This window comes from Mus caroli, unplaced genomic scaffold (assembly GCF_978045245.1).
Source record: "Mus caroli unplaced genomic scaffold, Mus_caroli_1 scaffold_8, whole genome shotgun sequence".
Classification (NCBI taxonomy): domain Eukaryota; kingdom Metazoa; phylum Chordata; class Mammalia; order Rodentia; family Muridae; genus Mus; species Mus caroli.
Window position 1 is genome coordinate 104,537,159 of NW_028227263.1, and position 22,820 is coordinate 104,559,978.

Genomic DNA, 22,820 nt, shown 5'->3' on the forward strand with positions numbered 1-22,820 from the left:
TTTGCCTTGCAGAAGCTTTGCAATTTTATGAGGTCCCATTTATCGATTCTCGATCTTACAGCACAAGCATGGATTAGTAGAATTAACATAGTTAAAATGGCCACCTCACCAAAAGGAACCTACAGATTCAATGCAATCCCCATCAAATTCCAACATAATTCTCCACAGACACTGAAAGAACAATTCTCAACTTACAGTTGTCATATGAAAACAAAAAAATCCAGGATAGCAATAACAGTTCTTAACAAGGAAAGCACGTCTGGAGGAATCACCACCCCTATACTACAGAGCAATAGTGATTGAAACCACATGGTGTTGGTCTAGAGACAGATAGGGCAACCAATGCAATAGAATTGAAGACAAAGAATTAAACTTATGCAACCATGGATACTTGATATTCAGACAAAGAAACCAGAAGCATCAAAGAAAAAATCCCCACATCTTTAACAAATGGTGTTGGCCTACCTGACAGTCAGCTTATCAAAGAATGCAATTGATCCATATCCATCAGCTTGTATAAAGCTCAAGTTCAAGTGGACCAAGGAACCTCCACATAAAATGAGATATACTCGATTTACTAGAAGAGAATGTGGAAAATAGCCTCAAACACATTTGCAAAGGAGCAAATCACCTCAACAGACCACCAATGGCTCAGGCTCAATGGCTAAGATCAATGATTGACAAATTGGATACCATGAAGCTGAAAAGCTTCTGAAAGGCAAAGGACACTGTCAACATGACACAATGTCAACCTACAGATTGGGAAATGATCTTCATTCTCTAGCCCTACATCTGATAGAGGGCCAACATCAAAAATATATAAAGAACTCAAGACGTTAGACTCCAGAAACATAAATAACCCAATTTAAAAACAGGTTACAGAGCTAAACAGAATTCTCAACAGAGGAATCTGGAATGGCCGAGAAGCACTTTCATGTATGTTCAATACCCTTAGTCATAAGCGGAATGCAAATCAAAACCACCCTGAGATTCCTCTTACACCAATAAGAATAGCTAAGATAAAAAAAAAAATCAAGTGACAGCAAATGCTGTCAAGGATGTGGAGTAGAGGAACATCCCTCCTTTGCTGGTGGAATTGCTAACCAGTACAACCACTCTGAAGATCCATCTAGTGGTTCCTCAGAAAAGTGGAAATAATTCTACCTGAAGAACCACTCATGTAGCCCCTAGGCTATACCCTAAAGATGCTCTACCATACCACTAGGACACATGTTCTACTATGTTCATCCCACCCTTATTCATAATAACGAGAGGCTGCAAACTTCTCAGATGTCCATCTACTGAAGAATGGACATGGAAAATGTGGTTCATTTACACAATGGAATAGTATTCATCTATTAAACATGATGACATCATGAACTTTACAGGCAAAATGATGGAACTATAAAATATTATCCTGAGGGAGGTGACCCAGACACAAAAGGATGTTTATGGTATGTATTCACTTAAGTGCATATTAGCCAAAAAGTACAGAATACCCAGGATACAATGCACGGATCATAAAAAGTTTAAGCAGAACGAAGGACCAAGTGAGGATGTTTGAATTTGAATTAGAGGGGGGAAATATTCATGGGGGGTGAAGGGAGGGTGGGATCTGTGTGGGAGAGGTGACAGGGGATGGAAAATAAGGGCAGGATCAGGTATGGGTTGCAGAGAGACATTAGAAAGACCCAAAGCATCAGGAGAATGCATGGAAATATTCATTTGTGCGGGTGGGAAGCATGAGGAACCTCTAGAAAGTTCTAGAGGCTCCCAGGACTAAATGGGGATGACCTTAGTTGAAATGCCCAACAGTGGGGCATTGGAACCTGAAGAAATGACCTCCAGTAGATAGACACGTCCTCCAGTGGAGGGATGGGGTCACCAAACTACCTCTAAAAGTTCTGACATAGAATTGTAGCTGACTAAATAATGAGTGATACAAATGGAGCAGAGATTCATAAAAAGGCTGTCCATAGAACAGCCCAACTTGGGATTTATCCTATTGGTGTTCTCACATCCACCTGTAAATCTACAGTGTACTTATATACATAAAATAAATAAATAAATGAATGAATAAATTTTAAAAATGGAATGAATGAATCTTTACAAAAAATAAAATGTACACAGAAGAAAACAGGGACATGATATTTTGCAATGACAGTTTTTCACCTTCCTTCCTTCCTTCCTTCCTTCCTTCCTTCCTTCCTTCCTTCCTTCCTTCCTTCCTCCCTTCCTCCCTCCCTCCCTCCCTCCCTCCCTCCCTCCCTCCCTCCCTCCCTCCCTCCCTCCCTCCCTTCCTTTTATTCTTCTATGTTTGGTTTTTCAAGACAGGGTTTCTCTGTTTAGCCAAGGCTATCCTGGAACTTTCTCTATAGACCAGGCTGGCCTCCAACTCAGAAATCTGTTGGCCTCTGCCTTCGAAGTGGTAGGATTGAAGGCATGTTCCACTACTGCATGGCTGTCTCTTTTTTTTTATTTGGACATTCTCTTTATTTACATTTCAAATGTTATCTCCTTTCCTGGTTCCCCCTCTCCCTGAAACACCCAAAATCATCCCCTCTTCCCCTGCTTCTATGAGGCTCTATGGTGCCATCCCTGGCCTGATAGTCCTGAGTTCTGTAAGAAAATAAGCCAGTAACTTCACTCCATGGCCTCTGCATCAGTTCCTGCTTCCTGACCTGCTAGAGTTCCAGTCCTGGCTTCCTTTGATGATCAACAGCAATGTGGAAAGTGTAAGCTGAATAAACCCTTTCCTCCCCACCTTGTTTCTTGGTCACCATGTTTATGCAGAATAGTAACCCTAACCAAGACAATTCTCATGTCACATGATATTTCTTACTACCAGTTTCAAGTACACGGAAAATATACTGAGAAGACTGCCAAAATCCATAGAAATGTCATTTTATGAAAACTCTGATTATTGTACACACATAAACACATGGATAGAACGAGAAGTTATGGAGAACAAGGTTAACTGTTTTGTTTGTGGTAATGTGGGTGCATGGGTGTGCATAAAATGTCCAAATATGTCAGAGTACATACACTAAATACGTTCAAGTTCACATAAACTATAACAATGTAACATGGCTCTAACTAATTTTAGTTAATATCTGTGGAAATCCAACCCAACTGCTACCAGAGGTTATTTTGTATGCTAACACAACTCCCATGTCACATTCAGATTCACTGTTCAATTCTGGAGCAGGTTTGACTTCAGTCTTTTTGTTCTTGTTATTTTTTTCTCAATAAAATTGCACACAGTGGGATAGCTTTTAAGTGACCATAATAATGTATTCTGTGCAACTTAACTATATGTTGAAGTCCTCTTTCTATAGCATTTTTCATTTTATATCAGCTTGAGATTCACCTATTTTGTATTGTTTGCTAAATGAATGATTATATAGAATATCTTGTACCCTTTTATACTACAATAAAAAGCACCATGAAAATAATGTACTTCCAGGAAAAAAGAAAAGAAAGGCAATGTTGGAGATCATCAATTAGGAGCATTGATTCAATACGATCCAAGGAAAATTCTTAACGCAGGAACGTTGATTGCAAACTTATAAACATGTGGAAAAACTCAGAATTCTCAGTAAGATTATGAAGAAAGAGTATACACATACACAATATGACTTCTGTAACACAAAGCTACATCAATTAAAGATGTGTATAATAGGTATGGAAAAATGAGGTGCAGGAGAGAAAGAAAAACAAAAAAATTGAGTCTTTTTAAAAAATACCTAAAGAAATTCCATTGGGAAAAAAACAAGAATGCCGGGTGGTGGTGGCGGCACACGCCTTTAATCCCACCACTTGGGAGGCAGAGGCAGGTAGATTTCTGAGTTCAAGGCCAGCCTGGTCTACAAAGTGAGTTCCAGGACAGCCAGGGCTACACAGAGAAGCCCTGTCTCGAAAAACCAAAAAAACAAACCAAACAACCAAACAACAAACAAACAAACAAAAAAACGTGAATTTGACTAATGTTTACTATGATCATAGGTGTATAGGAATTGAGTAGTTACAGACTCAATAATTCATACAAAATAATTAACAGACCCCTTAATTATTATGTTTCTGACCCTCCATCTACTACTGATTTCCCTTCGAAACAGAGAAGCCCTATGACATGGAGCTCATTTTGGAAATGGAGGTGATCACAAAAGAGGGCAATGCATGGTTCTGCAGGCACTAACACCCCATTTTGGATTCAGGTAAACCCAGCCCCACTTACACACACACAAAACTATGCTGAAGGCTAATTTAATGTCTGCTTCCTGCCACATGGATTAAGAGAAAAGGTGTAGAATGTGTTCTTTCCACCTTCACAATACCAATCACACCTGAGAACAGTCATCTCAGAAATTCCTTCTGTGCCTTAGATTTGAGTTTCAGTTAATGACAACATTGTGTCTGTTGGTCATGAGAATTTAAAATTATTTCGATCTAATACTGATGAAGGATAAAGCCCATTACCTTCTTTCTAAACTACTTGGAAAATTTGTCACACAAAACTGAATGTGAAATGCAATGTTCAGAACTCAAAAACTAAACAAAAACCAAACAAACCTTCATTTTTTCAGACTGACATTAGCGCACAAACCAAAAGTAGTACCTGCATGTGTACACTAAATGGGTATTGTATGCAGCATAGCTTTCCACTGGAAGGGATGCAGATCTTCACCCTCTTCCTGGGAATCTACACTCAGGATGACTGAGAGTCTAAGGGTTCCTGCCCAGATCACCACATTTAATAGCAGACCTGCAATATGGCACACACTCTGTTCCTATTTTAGCAGCTCAGACTGTGAGACTTCAGCCCGTCTGCTCTTCCTGATCTGGAGACAGTGCCCCCCCCTCCCCACCCTCTGTCACTACGGACTGGCTTGTGGTCTCCCTCACAGCTCCCTACACCTGCTTGCAAGCAGAATTCTGGGAAGAACAAAGATGCTATCTCCCACTAGTGTTCCTGATTCCTAGACTTCTCCAAAGTGCATCACTAGCTAGGGTCATCCAGCTTGGCCCCAGAACAGTAGCAGCTACTCTAGTTGTTGAGCAGCTATCAACTAACTGAAACAGCATATGGCCTTGCAGCTCTGCCTTTCCACTCTAGGAGCAGACAGGGTCTTATTGTGGAAATTGCATAGCTCTGTACAAGTTCTTCACATCTCCTAGAGCACATTTTCTTTCGCTTCTGAGCAGAGGATCTTATGTGTACACAGTCCATCACACACTCAATGTCTTATGTAATCGTCCATTTGATTCAATGGTGTGAGTTCCTGCAGCCAAACATAGGTCACATTCAAAAAATACCTGGTGCTAAAGGAAAAACAGGCCGTAAATTAAAACAAACAAACAAACAATAAATGTTCTATGGGAGGGCTTCAAGGCCTGAGAGAGCAGGAGGGAATGGTGGATTATATGCCAAAAATGATTTTAACTAGCACAACCAGATTTTGTGATCCTAGAAACTTGCAATTTGTATTAGAGTACACCAAGTTCTTTTTTTAAAAAAAGATTTATTTATTTATTTATTTATTTATTTATTTATTATATGTAAGTACACTGTAGCTGTCCTCCGATACTCCAGAAGAGGGCATCAGATTTCTTTATGGATGGTTGTAAGCCACCATGTGTTTGCTGAGATTTTTGAACTCGGGACCTTCGGAAGAGCAGTCTGCACTCTTAACCACTGAGCCATCTCACCAGCCCAAGTACACCAAGTTTTAACCATATCTTTCCTCTCAGGACGACCATCTTATGTGCAGCTCTGTTCAGCAGGGCCACTTCATATTACCCTGATCTTCTATTTTGGTTAAACTATAGTAAATTTGTTTCACAATAAATTCAGCGGTTTTTTTTTTTTAATTGAGATTCGTGGTTGCCTTGTGTGTGGACATGAGGAAAATGAAATGGCCAATCTGAATACCTCACTACCCATTGCTAATATCAACTACTGCCACTGCAGGGAAGTTTTCTCCATGCATTTTTCCCATCCTGTTTTTTTTACTATGCCTGGAGGAGCTTCAAAGTTAATCATAGAAATCAATTCTTGCATAGGTCTAATTTCATTTCTAAATCCCAATAAAAGCCAGAGATTGGAGAACGCTCATTAACTGGTAGTTTTCCTTTTCATTGATCAGCCAAGAGCCTGCCTGGAAGAAGTAGCAAGACTGTCTATCTTTCCAGCACTTGGCAGCAGAGGCAGGATTGCATGGTCAAAGCCATTCTCAACTGAATAGCAAAACCAAGCCTGAGATACAGGAGACATTCCTCTACAGGAAATAATCAGTAGTGTTGTGAAAAAAAGGAAAGGAATTCTAAATGACCAGAAGACATTGGAGAATAAAATTAATTATGAGATAAGATCAGTGATTTCCTAGCAGAGGGAATGGCATTAAAACACTCAATGGCCTTCTTCTCAATTCTGAGTTGGCCTCACTGGGCCAAGGCATCAGACATATTTATAAAGAATGCCCCCTACCTGGAAATTCAATATTTATTGGATGAAGCAAACCTCCCCAAATAGTATAAACACCAATCTGATCATCCTTCATTCACATACATGGTATTAACATAGGCTGGGTAATTAAAAAACCCTGGCTCTTTCAGGTCCTTCTTCATAAAGGTGACTCACAAAGCTGATTGTCTACTCTGATGACTCTGAGCACTGGACTCGACAGACTGTTCTTCTATTCTGTTTGAAGCAAATCCCATGTTCCTCATGCAAATCCTGTGTGTGTGTGTGTGTGTGTGTCTGTGTGTGTGTGACTGTGACTGTTATGAACAGGTGACTAAATGACTTAGGGTTAGGTCATGATTGTATTATATTTTAGGTGTTTATTTTCAGTATATGGGTGTTTTCATGCGTATATCTGAGCACAATACCTACAAAGTCCATGGGATGCCTTGGGAATGCTGTTACAGGAGATGCTTAGCTACCAGGTCATATCTCTGAAAAGAAACTGTGTCCTCTATAACAAGAACCAGGGCTCTTACATAGTATCCTATTTTTCTTGCAGCTTTATACTTTAACTTTATTACATTTTAATAAAAATATTACATCATTTTCTACCTTCTTTGTCCTTTCTTTATCTCTTCCAAATACTTCCTTATTAAGTATCTATGGATAGGTATGCACAGCTATAAAAATAGAACCTGATCTATTTTTGTTGGGTGTGTATATAGTCTTATGGCTGAAAACTTTTTTTTTTAATTAATGTACTTTATGTGAGTAGTACATTGTCGCTGTCTTCAGACACACCAGAAGATGGCACTGCATCCCATTATGGTTGGTTGTAAGCCACCATGTTGGTGCTGGGAATTGAACTCAAGACCTCTGGAAGAGCAGTCAGTGCTCTTAACCACTGAGCCATCTCTCCAGCCCCAGGCTGAAAACTTTTGTTGGATATGCAATTAAGGATCTCATTGCCACCTGAGGCTAAGATTTTTCAATTGCAAAATTCCATTCTTCAGGGAGCTATAGGAGTCTGAGAATGAAGCAACCTAGGCTGACATGGACTAAAACATGGAGAATAGAAAATATGGCATGTTTATACATCAGCTAACACCTGGTGGTATCATGGTCTGGAAGTTCTGGAGCTGCAGGGAAGATTTTGAACACTGATATGAGGTAATCAAAATCTCCAATTGGATCCATGGGACTCTCACCACACCCAAGTAACCATTCTCACCTTGCTTGACTTTGAGACTCCTCCGTCCATTTTCTAAGGACAATGATCATAGGCCAGTGTTACAATGCCTGGCTTGGATGACTTCAACTGCATTCCCTGAGTCATTAGAAGGATAGGATGAGTAAGATGAGCAGTTACACTTAACTCCATTGTAAAGCTACTTATCTCTGTGAGTCTGGGTTTCACTAACTGTAGCATAAGCACATCTTAACACTAGTCCTTTGCTGAGTCAAACAGACTTAATGATAAAGGAAAACTATATTGCTCATAGTCGCAAGGAACAGGAGGTATGCATTTGATGGGTGCTTTCTTCTGATACTCCAGTCCTGACTAGAGTCTGTGCCATGGCTATTCATACCACAGCTCAGTCACTTATACTTATTAAATTAATTAAAAGAATCAAGTTCGCTAGCTGTGACATGGCCATCTGTAATGCAGTCACTCTGACAGCATGGTGGGCAGATCTGTTTTATGTTCTATTGACATCCCTGCCTGCCAGAGATTCATAAGTGGGAGTATTCAGCAAGAGAGAGAAATTTGGCTGTAGAGATGGCTCAGTGGTTAAGAGCACTGACTGCTCTTCCAGAGGTGTCCTGAATACAATTCCCAGCAACAAAATGGTGGCACACAACCAACTGTAATGACAGATAATGCCCTCTTTTGGTGTGTCTGAAGACAGCTACAGTGTACTTACACAATAAATAAAAAATTCCTAAAAAGAAGAGAAAGAGAGAAATCAATAGATAAGAAAAACAAATTATTAATGAAAATTGAAATTATTAATGTATTTTTCAGTGTGACTTCTTTGAACAAGTGATGAAGATATAAACTAACTAATTATCCTTGGGGTCCTAATGGGAGCAGATAGCAGGCAAGAAATATGAACAATTAAGGAATCTAACCAATGTATATGAATGTTTCCCATCTGTAAACCCATCCAAATTGTTGCTGCCTTTCTTATTCAACAAGGACATTCTCATCTGGAGGAACCAGTCTTTCCCAGATTGAGTTTAAGGTAAATTCAAATTTCAAAGGGTACATGGTTTCACTACATATTACCCAAAGGGAGATCTATAAATACTCTTTAGAATATCATTATTTCTATCGACCAAATAACTTAAAGCAATGACAGTGTCGTGACTCCTCAGTTTAAGGAACAAGTGGTATTGCCAAGTGGTGGACTGTGGGGTTCTGGAACTGACAGCTACTTAGAGTTTCCAAGAAGAATGGAAGACCTGGAAGGGGGCTGACCCAAAAGAGCTGAGTGGATACAGAAAGTACAACAGGAGCTAGCTTGTCTTCTGGGTCTCCACAAGCACTGCTATTTGGCCTTTTGATCCTCTGGCTTCCACACTTAAAGCTCCCTTCCTGACAGTTCATCCATACTCCAGGGCTCTCTGTAAATACCTGATTTCCTCAGCCTTACAGTGACTTCTCTTTCAGTCTTGGGTTCCCTGACAACCACCTCCATGTTGTCAGGTGTCAAACCACTCAAGACTCCTAAATAAATGTTTTGCAATGAAGCAAATAAAAGAGTTTGCCATATTGCTCGAATTCACATGCCTTCTCTCCAGTATGAATAGTCATGGCGATGATTACAGAAATGTGCAAAGGCTTCACAATATTAAATATATTCATAATGTTTCTCACCAGCATGTATTGTTTTCTGCATTTGGTGAGAACTGTGATGTGTAAGCAAAGGGTTTACCACATTGCTTGCATTCACAGAGATTCACTTCTCTATGAATACTTTCATGATCATGAAGGCTATAGAAATTTTCAAAGGCTTTACAATTTAAAATATATTCATAAGGTTTCTCTCCAGAATGTCTCTTTGCATGCTATTGAAGAGGACTGTGATGTAAAATGGCTTCATCACACAGACTGCTTTTGGAGGCTTTTTCCAGAGCATATATTCTTTTATCTTAATATGAAAAGGCATCACACTATTGCTTACATTCATAGGTTTTCTCTTCAGTATGTGTTGTTTGATGTATTCAAAGATAACTTATAAAAATGGTTTATCACGCCAATTATATTTGGAGGGTTGCTCTTCTGCATTATGATTTTTGTGTGTGTATTTACAGACCACTGTTACAAGCAAAGACTTCCCCATATTTAATACCTTCAATACTGTTTCTCTCCAGTATGAGTGGTTTCATGTGTTTACTACATTGCTTATATTCATAGGGTTCCTGTCTAGTACGTCATTTTCTGTATTCAAATTTGACCATGTTATATAATGGGCTTACCCCATTTATTACATTCATAGTGTTTGTCATCATTATCTTTCCTTTAATGAAGTCAGAGATAAATGTGTTGTGAAGTGGCTTCATCACTTCTATCATACTTGTAGGATCTTTCTTTAATATCTCCTTTTTTCTATAATAAGAGATAACTGTGATGAGCAAAAGCTTTACCACATTTCTTTTGTTCATATGGTTTCTCTACTGTATGAATCCTTCCATGATGAAGAAGACTGCAGATATGTGCAAAGACCTTACCATGTTAAAGAACTTTATAGGGGTTCTTTCCTAGATGGTTCCTTTTTTGTTTCTAGAGACTACGGTGATGTTCAAATGCTTCACCCTGTGATTACATTCATAGTTTCTTCAGTATGGTCATTTTTATGTTATTGGAGCGTATTGTAATGTGCAAAGGCTTTACCAAATCCCTTACATTCATAGGGTTTCTCTCCAGTATGAGTTATTGTAGGTAAGACCATTGTGTTGTGAATAGGCTTCATCACATTGACTACATTTTAAAGGTTTCTCTACAGATGTTTCCTTTTATGTATTCGGAGACCACTCTGTTGTGAAGAGGCTTTATCACACTGATTACATTTGCAGAGTCTCCCCAGTATGTAGTACGTTACGGGTTTGAAGATGACTGCTTTCTGCAAAGGCTTTACCACATTGATTATGTTGGAAATGTTTCTCTCCAGTATCTGTTCTTTGATGCATCCCAAAAGATTAGTCATATAAAAGGCTTTACCACATGATTACATTCATAGGGATCTCTCCAATATGCATCCTTGTATGCACTTTGAGATTATTGCCTTGTGCAAAGGCTTTATCACACTGATTACATTTGTAAAGTTTCTCTCCCGTATGTGTTCTTTCATGTATTCGAAGATACCTGGGCTGTGAAAAGGCTTTTTCACATTTATTAAATTTATAAGGTTTCTATTCAGTATAAATTCTTTCATCAGCTTGACCATGACTGTGAGATATAAATGACTTCCTACACTGATAACCTTTGTAAGGTTTCTCTCCAGTATATGCTCGTTCATGTATTGGAAGATGACTCCGGTGTGAATAGGCTTCATCACACTGATTACATATTTAGAGTCTCCCTCCAGTATGTATTACTTTATCAGTTTTAAGATGACTGCTTTTTGTAAGGGCCTTACCACATTGATCTCATTTGTAATATTTCTCTCCAGTATGTGTTCTTTCATGTTTTCGAAGATAGTGGGGTTGTAAAAAGGCTTTACCACATTGATTACATTTGTAGGGTTTCTCTCCAGTATGTGTTCTTTCATGCATTCGAAGATAGCTGGGATGTAAAAAGGCTTTACCACATTGATTACATTCATAGGGTTTCTCTCCAGTATGTCTTCTTTCATGCATTTGAAGATTGCTGGGTCGTAAAAAGGCTTTACCACATTGATTACATTCATAGGGTTTCTCTCCACTATGTCTTCTTTCATGTAATCGAAGATACCTGAGCTGTAAAAAGGCTTTACCACATTGATTACATTGGTAGGGTTTCTCTCCAGTATGTGTTCTTTCATGCATTCGAAGATAGCTGGGATGTAAAAAGGCTTTACCACATTGATTACATTCATAGGGTTTCTCTCCACTATGTCTTTTTTCATGTAATCGAAGATACTTGAGCTGTAAAAAGGCTTTATCACATTCATTACATTTGTAGGGTTTCTCTCCACTATGTCTTCTTTCATGTACTCGAAGATAGGTGAGCTGTGCAAAGGCTTTACCACATTGATTACATTTGTAGGTTTTCTCTTGAGTATGTGTTCTTTCATGTGCTCGAAGGTACCTGAGCTGTGCAAAGCCTTTATCACACTGATTACATTTATAAGGTTTCTCACCAGTATGTGTTTTTTCATGTATTTGGAAACAACTTTGTTGTGAATAGGCTTTATCACACAGAATACATATATAAGGTTTCTCTCCAGTATGTGTTCTTTCATGTATTCGGAGATTACTCTGGTGTGAATAGGCTTTATCACACAGATTACATATATAAGGTTTCTCTCCAGTATGTGTTCTTTCATGTTTTCGGAGACAACTCTGGCGTGGATAGGCTTTATTACACTGATTACATATGTAGGGTCTCACTCCAGTATGTACTACTTTATGGCTTTTAAGATGACTCCTTAGTGTAAAGGCTTTACCACATTGATTACATTGGTAAGGTTTCTCTCCAGTATGTGTTCTTTCATGCATTCGAAGATAGCTGGGATGTAAAAAGGCTTTACCACATTGATTACATTCATAGAGTTTGTTTCCAGCATGTGTTCTTTGATGTGCTCGAAGATACTTGAGCTTTAAGAAGGCTTTATCACATGCATTACATTTGTAGGGTTTCTCTCCAGTACCTGTTCTTTTATTTTTTTGGAGAGAATTTTGATATGCAAGCATTTTACTATGTTGAAAGACTTCAGAGTGTCTGTCCCTAGTTTTGTTTCTTTCAAGCTTTTGAAGATGACTGTGATGTTTGAAGGCTTTATTCCATTGTGTATATTCATAGGGTTTCTCTCCAGCAGTTCTTTCGTGCCTGCAATGATTATTGGGACATGAAAATTTTATTACATTAATTACAATGATGAAACCTTTCTATCTGTATAAATTAGTTTTAAATTTTGGTCTAATTATAGGGTACATTCTGATCTTAGGGTTTTATCACGGGACTAGAGAGATGGCTTAGCTGTTAAAAGCATTGAATTCTCTTCCAGAGGTCCTCAGTTCAAATCCCAGCTTCCATATGGTGGCTCTCAACCATCTCTAATGGAATTCCATGCCCTCTTCTGGTGTGTATGAAGAAATTGACAGTGAGTTCACATACATAAAATAAATAATAAAATGAATCTATGAAAAAATGTTTTATCACATTGTTTACAGTCTTGGTGTTCCCCTTCCTTGTGGGTTGTTTTTCATCATTGGAGATACCTGTGAGGTTTAGGGCATTTATTCCATGGCTCACATTTACACCAGCCTTTAGATACATCAAGTTTTTCAGATACTTGAAGAAAACTTCATGAATTCACAGATTTACCTCCATAATTGTGTTCACAAATTTACTTCCACTGTGAGTCATATCATATTTGAAAAGTGAAGGACAATCAAAAATTCCATATTCTTAATGCTCATAGGATTTTCTTCAGTATAATTTTATGGTTGTATTCCAAATGAAGCTGAAAATCTAAGTGACTAGAAACTTGTATCACATTCAGAAAGTCTCCTCAAAGTGGGGCCTATTGTATACTGTTGTGGATAGACCTTGGCTAATTATATTTGATGTTAATTACATTCTCCTGTGAGTGGCTGTGAACATGGAATGAGTCAGCCCTCATGTGATTTCCTGTAAACATGCTTCCCATCTTAACTTGTAAAATAAAGAGAGCTAATGATTGGGCAGATTAAAGGGAAGGTTGATTGGAAGGTTGGGAGAAAGAAGAAGGAGAAAATGGAAGAGGGAGAGGACAAAGAGGAGGAGGAAGAAGAAGAAAAGCAGAGCAGAAGCACATGGCCTGGAGAAACTGCAAGTTCGCAGGGGTCTCGTGGATGGAGAAGATGGTAGAGTGAGTAGCAGTAGATCTGCCCAGTCTAGGCGCACAGCACGTGTTCATATTAACTGAGTTGTATTTTCATTTGCTGGGGCCTGTTTGGGTTGGAGATTTACTGCAATAGTCTATGATCTAATAAATAGTTCTAGGAAAGAGAGATCCTCTGTTTCTTTCAAAATTATTCTGCTCATATGGCCTCCTCTTATGGTAGAAAGTAAGGTTTCTCCAGCACAACATCCTTAACGCTCGTAAATTCCCCTCTCACTAAACGTATCAGATTTAAGACAAGTATATGATTAACAACAGATTAACCCTGAACTATTTGCTCAGTAGAAGATTTTGCACATACACATATTCAGTGTGTGTAAAATTTGCAATATCTGATTGGTGTGAATATAAGTGGAATGGCAGTGCTACAGTGTAGCTGTAAAGGCGATACGATTCAAACAGTTATATCTGTTAAGAAATACAGTGATAGAGGAATGCATTGCAACAACCTATCAGCTGATTGGAATCAAGGTACTTGGTTTTGTGAGAATCTAATGCTCAAAAACTAACCTAAAGCATTAAAAAAAAAATACTGTTGATGCTCCTTAAAACTTAGAGAACACATTATGTTTTCTGCAGAAGCTCATTAGAATATGGTTTCACAAAAAATTACCTTCCATATCTTCTATCATTTTGAGAATGTTCTTCAATGTTATGGTCTTTCCAATTGTAGCCTAAAATATAGGACCAGAAATAATTATTGTTGGAAATTTGTCTATAAGCCACTATTTTCAATGAACCTTAGAACCATGCCTGCTTTATTTGCCTCATTCTTTCTTATTCTAATTCAAGATTATACAAGGGCATCAATAACAAAGAAATCAGCTGTTCCCCCTCCTTATTTTAAAACTGAAAGGAAAATTCAGGTTTACCTATAGCAGTGAGATTCCTGTAGTTCTCCAGCATGACATCTTTGTAAAGTCTCTTCTGAGATGGATCCAGCAAGGACCACTCCTCCAGAGTGAAGTATACATGCACATCATCAAAGGTCAATGCATCCTAAAATCCCATACATGTGTACAACACAAAGTATGATAGTGATAATACTGTAATGAATACTTGACTTACAATATATGCATTCTATCTTGATAATCCCCACACATAGCCCATGACAGAAAAATCCTGCTATACTCATGAAATCATTTTCAAACCTAATTATGAAAACCAAATTATGGGGCTGGAGAACTAGCTTAGTGGTTAAGAGCACCAACTGTTCTTTTGAAGATCCTGAGTTCAAATCCCAGCAACCACATGGTAGATTACAACCATCCATAATGTGATCTGATGCCCTCTTCTGTTGTGTCTGAAGACTGCTACCATGTACTAACATATAATAATAAATAAAGATTTTTTTGAAAAAAAAAAAAAAGAAAACCAAATTAGGAAGTTCATTTGAGAATGCTGTGCTCTTTGAAGAGCATATAGTCTAGCAAAAGAAATGCCAAGTAAAACACATAGGGGGTGGGGGGCAAACGGATTAACACCACTGATAACTCAGTATAAACAACCAAAAAACTATTAGCAAGCTGGGTGTATTTGCTCATGCCCTTAATTGAAATGCTCGCCAAGTACAGACGTGTGCATCTCATTGACTTGTATGCCAATCTTGTCTATTAAACAAGTTCAAGAAAGGCAGAACTACTCATTATGACACTGTCTCTGCTGCAAAAATCTATCGAACAAGCCAGGCGTGGTGGCTCACCCTTTTAATCCCAGCAATTGGGAGGCAGAGGCAGGTGGATTTCTGAGTTTGAGGCCAGCCTGGTCTACAAAGTGAGTTCCAGGAATGCCAGGGCTATACAGAGAAACCTTGTCCCAAAATTTAAAAAAAAAAATCTATCAAACAACAACAACAAAAACAAAAACCAACAAAATAAAAGCACTGAACAACAATAAAAACAACAAAATAACAACCCAAAGAAGAAAGAAGGAACCTCACAGGTTTTCAGTGAACTTCCTACAAAGAATTAAATGGTCACTGTAGTTCTTCTGTCTTCATATTTCAAGATCCTGAAATTCCCCAGTTCAAATAAGTTAAATAAAATGTTACTTAATAAATTAGATGTTACTTAAAGGGATGTAGAGATGGCTCAGTGGTTAAGAGCACTGATTGCTCTTACAAAGGTCCTAAGTTCCAATCCCAGCAACCACATTTTGGCTCACAACCATCCTTAAAGAGATCTGATGCCCACTTCTGGTGTTTCTGAAGACAGCTACAGTGTACTTACATATAATAAGTAAATAAATAAATAAATAAGTAGATGAATCTTTCAATAGAAACAAAAATAGAGGTACTTAAAGGCAATCGATGTTTAAAGGTATAAGGAACAAATGAAAACATTAGCAAAGTAAATGCTTTTCAAAAATAAACAACACAGTGTGTAGTAGAGATGGCTCTGGCTTAATATCTCTTGCTGGTCTTAGATATAGGACTTAATTGCAAGTACTTATCGTGGAAGCTCAGAACTATTCATGACTCCAAGTTCAGGAGTTCTGAGGCCATCTTTTTGACTATATATAATGAGGACCAAGCACACAGAGGTGCATATGCATGCATAGTCATTCAAATATTTCAAAACAAACACAACATGAAGGAAGAATGTCTCACTCTTAAAATTAAATGAATTGGAAGGATCAGGCAGTATTAATGTCACAATTACGTGCCATCCTGAGAATTAGAATATACTCTCTGGCAAATATTATTATTCAAGATGTAAGTGAAGCTCAAAACAACAATACATGCTTGTCATGTGCAAAAAAACATCCATTCCTGGCCCTGAAACAATAAAGCCAGGCATATTGACGCATATATAATCCCAACTGAGAAGAGTCACATAGGTAGATCTCTAAATGTAGGTCCATTCTAGTCTACATAAATACTTCTAGGACATTCAGGATTTCACAGAGAAACCCTGTCTTCAAAATGAAAAACAACAAAATTAAAACTACAATAGACACAAGAATAGGAAATGGGTCTATACACACTCCAATCCTATCGCAAGGAGGACTTTTATCTAGAAACTTTCCTATTACACAAGGTTCAAAGACCTCCGTGTAAATAGTTATTAAGGACAAATGATGTGTAAAGACATCATCACAGATAGGAAGATTTTACATTCAATTGACTGCATTCTGACTCTGGTCACTGTAAGTTCATGGTCATCACAGGATGAAAATATTTATAGTCTAACTTTAGTGATTCCCATATTCTGCAACAATTTGTACCCTGTTCAAATGTCCAAACTCTCACAGGTCCCTACAGCTACTTTAGAGAAGCATCCTGGAATGAACCTGTAAGCCCCACCCACTAGTACTACTAATTTCTTGGCTTACCCAGAGTCCTTCATTGGCTAATACAACCAAACCAGTTCTCAGGAAAGTAGTAGCTCCTCCATTAAGGGATCAAAGATCAAAAGGTTCAGACAGTGAGGCCCTTCTAACTCTGTCCTTCCACCCTCTGGCTAGACAGAACACTAGACTGGGAAAATGTATTTTAGTCAATCTTTGGAGTCACCAGAACCCTTCTTGTTATTCCAAGGCACAGGGTCCTCTTTGTGAACATCACATGAAACAATCAGTGTACAGTGCAGTCAACTCTACTTCATAGGAAGTAAGCCCTGCACCCAAACTTGAGTCAAATTCAAACAGTAACAAAGATTGAAGCAAAAACTGGCAGCCGGGCATGGTGGTGCACAACGTTAATCCCAGCACTCCATAAGCAGAGGCAGGCGGATTTCTGAGTTCAAGGCCAACCTGGTCTACAGAGTGAGTTCCAGGACAGCCAGGGCTACACAGAAACCCTGTATGGAAAAACAAAACAAAACAAAACAAAACAAAAAACTGGCCATGAATGTGAAAACAAGGTGTGGTAAATGGAGGTAAAAGGAAATAAAAATGAAAAAACAAAACAAAACAAAACAAAAAGAAACCAAACAACAACAACAACAAAAAAAAACACGTGGCTGCTCCAAGGTATAATGGCATGGAAAGTTTATTAGGGAAAAAAGGAGGACATAGGCAAAGGCATGGACATCTTGGAGAGGTCAGAGCAGTCATGAACATGAGCCTTGCAAGAGAGGGAGGAGAAGAGAAACAGACCAAAGGGAAAGGAGGGAAATGGTAGAGAAAAGGACCAGGTCACCAAAATGGCCCAATTACATCAGGAAGAGCTGTACAGAGAATGGCAGTTCAATCACTATGTTGGGGGTGTGTTAAGACAGCCCTATCCTCTAACAGGTAGACTCTGAGGGATTCTGGGAGAACCTCAAGACCAGGTCCTCTTTGACTTGTTAAATAGGTCATTTGTCCCAGGGTTTGAAGCTGAATAGTAGGGAGGGATGAGAAGGTAGAAAAGATTTATGTAAAATCTCAAAAATCATTTTAAAGTTGAGATCGGCTTTGTGGGTCAATATTCTCTAGGGCGTAGACATAAGTATTAGAGCACACCAGGTATTACTCTCGTATATTTTCTCTCTGATTCTGCATTTTCAGACAGGAGTAATAACATTCCTGTTAGGAAGAGCCACACCAGTCTGTCCATATCTTCTGTATTGGTTAACTTGCTGAAACTCCAGAATTTTGGTTTCTAAAAATGAGTTCAGTTCTTTACCCAGAGTTTTGATTGCCCATGTTTATGAAACTGACAAATTTGCCAGTCAGGACTTTTAACGATTATCAAACTTTGATGATCTGACTACTCATTGCGAATGACAACCAAATATTGAGAAACATGAAGCTCCCCTCCTTGTCCCCCCATCCCTCTCTGTGCTGTGAATACGGCAGCATCAGAGTTGGTCAGTGAAGTCAATTCTGTCTCTAGTGCCATTTCATTTTAAATGCCCAATAAAAGGGATGGAAGTCAGAGGACCCTCACACACTGGTCTCTTTTCCATTTCACTGATTAGTAAAGGTTAAGCCTGAAAGAGATGCAGGAATGCCTTCAAGTCACTGGACCACACAGGCAGCATGAGGTATACAATGGTACAATGCAACTGTTAATTCCAAGCATGAGGGAAGCCAAAGATTTAGAAAGTATTATTCTAATGAGAAACCAATATTAAAGCACTTTAAGAAAAGAATGAAATTCTTCTCCTTCTTCTTCTCCTCCTCCTCCTCCTCCTCCTCCTTCTTCTTCTTCTTCTTCTGTTTTTGTTTTGTTTTTTTGTTTTTTGTTTTTTCAAGACAGGGTTTCTCTGTATAGCCCTGGCTGTCCAGGAACTCACTTTGTAGACCAGGGTGGCCTCTAACTCAAATAACCACCTGCCTGTGCCTCCCAAGTGTTGGGATTAAAGGCGTGTGCACCACAACTGCCCGCTTAGGAATAAAATTCTTAAAGACTAGGAAACGCAGACACAGGGAAGCAGAGAGGCAGAGAGGTAGAGAGGCAGAGAGGCAGAGAGGCAGAGAGGCAGAGGGGCAGAGGGGCAAAGAGGCAGAGGCAGAGGCAGAGGCAGGCAGAACTCTCATAGTTCAAGGCCAGCCTGGTAGAGGGCACAAGTTCTAGGACCACAAGCTCATCACTCAGAAAAACCAGTTTTGAAAAATAGACACCCAAAAAACATAGTCAGTATGGCCATGGTACCAAAAGCAATCTACAAATTCAATGCAATTCTACTCAAAATACAAAAACAATTTTCTACAGACATTGAAGTTGCAATTCTCAGGCTGGAGAGATAGCTCAGCATTTAAGATTATTGACTGTTCTTCCAGAGGTCCTGAGTTCAAATCCCATGAACCACATAATGGCTTACAACCATCTGTAGTGAGATCTGAAGCCCTTTTCTGGTGTGCCTGAAGACAGCTAGAGTGTAGTTATATATATGTATATATATATATATATATATAATAAATCTTAAAAAAGTAGAAAGAGGAATTCTCTACCTCAAATGGAAGAACAAACACTCCCAGGATAGCCAAAACAATCCTGAACCATAAAAGAACTTCGGGAGGCATCACAATTCCTGATCTCAAGCTGTACTACATAGCAATAGTGATAAAAACCAAATGGTATCAGTAGGGACAGGCAGATCAATCGAATAGAATCGAATACCCAGAAATGAACTCATACACCTATGGACACTTCTTAGGCTGCCTGCTTGGTGGCTCAGTGTTTTGAGAGATCTCCAGGTCTAGGTCAATTGAGACTACTGGTCTTTCCGTGGGGCCATCTTCCTCCTCAGATTTTTCCAGCTTTCCCAAATTCAGCCACGGGGGTCCCCGGGCTTCTGTCCATTGGCTGGGTGCTAGTATCTGCATCTGATCCTTTCAGCTGCTTGTTGGGCTTCTCAGAGGGCAACCATGCTATATTCCTGTCTGCAAGCACATCACAGCACCATTAACAATGTCAGGACCCTGGACCCCCTTGAGCTGGACCCCAATTTGGGCCTGTCACTAGATATCCTTTCTCTCATGCTCTTCTTCATCATTTTGTCCCAGCAGTTTCATCAGACAGGAACTATCCTGGGTCAGAGCTTTTGACTGTGGGAACAAAACCCCATCCCTCCACATGATGTCATGTCCTTCCACTGGAAGTAGACTCTACATATAACCACTCCCCACTGTAGAGCACTTCATCCAAGATCTCTCTCTTTGAATCCTGAGAGTCTTTCATCTTCTATGTCACCAGTACGTTCTAGAGTGTGCCCCTACCTCCAGAGGTTAGCTGTTTCCATTCTTTCCACTGGCCCTCAGGGCTTCAGTCCTGTTCCCCAAACCCAATACCTGATCATTTTCCCTATTTCCCTCATTGTGCCCTCTCCCAACCAGGTCATTCCCTTACCCTTACCCCCATAATTGCTTTCTTTTCCCACCCTAGTGGGTTTGAGGCAAACTCACTTGGGTCCTAATGCTTGGTAACCTTCTTGAGTCCTGTGTGTTGTGTTTTGGGTATTCTGAATTTTGGTTAATATCTAATGAGTAGTGAGTACATAACTTTTGGACCTGAGTTACCTCACTCTGTTGTGAATTCTCTGTTTAGTTCTAAGGCCATATTTTGATTGGCTTGTTCAGTTTTTTGGTGGTTAGCTTTTTGAATTTTTTATATATTTTGGATATCAAGCTTCTACTAGATGTGGGTGAAGATTTTTTTCTCAATCTGTAGGTTGCTGCTTTGTCATATTGACTATATCATTGCCTTACAGGATCTTTCCAGTTTCATAAGGTACCATTTATCAATTCTAGATCTTAGAGCATGAGCCGTTAGAATTCTTTTTAAGAAATTTCCCTCCGTGGCAATAAATATTAGGCTCTTTCTCCCTTTCTCTTCTAATTAATTCATTGTATCTGGTTTTATATTGAGGTCATTGATCCACTTGGACTTAAGCTTTGTGCAATGTGATAAGTATAGATCTATATTCATTTTTCCACATACAGACTAGCAGTTAGACCAGCACCATCTAGTGGTTCTCAGGACTTAAGTACTGTTTCCCCTCTCTCAAAACCTGATCATGTTCCCTACTTCCCCTTTCTGTCCCCACTCCCTCTGCCCCTTCCCCCACTGTGATTGCTTTCTTTTCCCTCCCAAGTGGGATTGATGCAACCACACATGCATCCTTCAGCTACTTCTCCCACTTGCAAAAGTGCTTCATGCTTTAATGAGGAACATGATGTTGGGGCACAAAGGTCCTTTCATCCACAGATCACCAGAGAAAACCAGGAATCTTAAATATACAGAGGCCCGCACTCAACTGAAGAAAATAAAGGGCTGGAGAGATGGCTCAGTGGTTAAGAGCACCAACTGCTCTTCAAAAGGTCCTGAGTTCATATCCCAGCAAACACATGGTGGCTCACAACCATCCATAATGAGATCTGATGCCCTCTTCTGGTGCATCTGAAGACAGCTATAGTGTACTTACATATAATAATAAATAAATCTTAAAAAAGAAAAAGAAATGAAAATACCTACATACAACCTAAAAGTCTGGAAGTGGATTTTCTTTCTTTTTAGAGCAAGCGGGGCTAGAGCAAGCAGAGGTCCTGAGTTCAATTCCCAGCAACCACATGGTAGCTCAGAACCATCTGTACAGCTACAGTGTACTCATTCATATACATTGAATAAATAAATAAATAAATCTTAAAAAAAAAGCAACCTTGGGGAGTAAAACACCTCAAAAGTTTAGAGAGCTGTCAGGACGGCTCAGCAGGTAAGAGCACTGACTCTCCTGCAGAAGGTCCTGAGTACAAACCCCAGCAACCACATGGTGGCTCACAACCACCTGTAATGAGATCTGATGCACTTTGTGGTGCATCTGAAGACAGCTACTGTGTACTTAGGTATAATAATTAAATCTTTTAAAAAATTTTTAGAGAATTGAAATTTCCTCTAGAGCACCCAGTTTTCTTCATTGCCAGCATATAAGGCTGCACATCACTATGTGTAACTCCAGCTTCAGGAATTCTCACAACATCTCCTGGTCTTCCTGGATCAGGAATGAATGGAGTACAAAAACACACATAGACAAACACTCATACACAAAAATATAATGACCAAATTTATTTTTGTAAAAAAAAAAATAGATAACTTACACCATAAAACTTACTTCTCAAGTTGGGTCTGGTAAGGAATTTCTTCCATGGGTTGTCAGGATTAATATACTAACAATGGCCATCTTCCTGAAAGCAATATACAGATTCAATGCAATCCCCATCAAAATTTCAAATCAATTCTTCATAGCGTTATATAGAGCAATTCTCAAATTCATCTGGAATAACTAAAAACCCAGGATAGCAAAAACTATTCTCAACAATAAAGGAACTTCTAGGGGAATCAGCATCCCAGCTTTCAAGCTGTACTACAGAGCTATAGTGATAAAAACTCCATGGTACTGGTACAGTGACAGACAGCTAGATCAATGGAATAGAATTGAAGACCCAGAAATGAACCCACACACCTACAGTCACTTGATCTTTGACAAAGGAGCTAAAACCATCCAGTGATAAAAAGACAGCATTTCCAACAAATGGTGCTGGTTCAACTGGCCTTCAAGATGTTGAAGAATGCAAGTTGATCCATTCTTATCTCCTTGTAAAGCTCATGTCCAAGTGGATCAAGGACCTCCACATAAATCCAGATACAAGATCAAGTATTGACAAATGGGACCTCATAAAATTGCAAAGCTTCTGTAAGGCAAAGGACACTGTCAATAGAACAAAACAGCAACCAACAGATTGGGAAAAGATCTTTACGAATCTTACATCTGATAGAGGGGTAATATCCAATATAAACAAAGTTCTCAATAAGTTAGACTGACAAAAAAAAAAAAAAA

The 22,820-nt window shown here is 39.0% G+C and overlaps 2 protein-coding genes across 3 annotated transcripts in view; both read right to left on the reverse strand.

Moving 5' to 3' along the window:
• Window positions 1–7,771, reverse strand: part of LOC147003283 (uncharacterized) — a 50,966-nt gene extending 43,195 nt beyond the window's left edge. The window contains exon 1 of the mRNA XM_085841826.1: window positions 7,698–7,771. Coding sequence (XP_085697952.1) covers window positions 7,698–7,727 — 30 coding nt within the window. The 5' untranslated portion in view covers window positions 7,728–7,771. The remainder of the gene's footprint in view (window positions 1–7,697) is intronic.
• LOC110287971 (uncharacterized) overlaps window positions 4,903–22,820 on the reverse strand; it is a 34,519-nt gene continuing 16,601 nt past the window's right edge. Inside the window, exons 2-5 of one of the 2 annotated variants that reach the window (XM_085841825.1) lie at window positions 14,430–14,556; window positions 14,171–14,231; window positions 11,110–12,500; window positions 4,903–7,793 (exon numbers count right to left, since the gene is read on the reverse strand). In XM_085841825.1, the coding sequence (XP_085697951.1) occupies window positions 11,120–12,500; window positions 14,171–14,231; window positions 14,430–14,556 (1,569 nt within the window). In that variant the 3' untranslated portion in view covers window positions 4,903–7,793; window positions 11,110–11,119. Of the gene's footprint in view, window positions 12,501–14,170; window positions 14,232–14,429; window positions 14,557–22,820 lie in introns of both variants that reach the window. The other variant, XM_085841824.1, reaches the window with a different exon arrangement.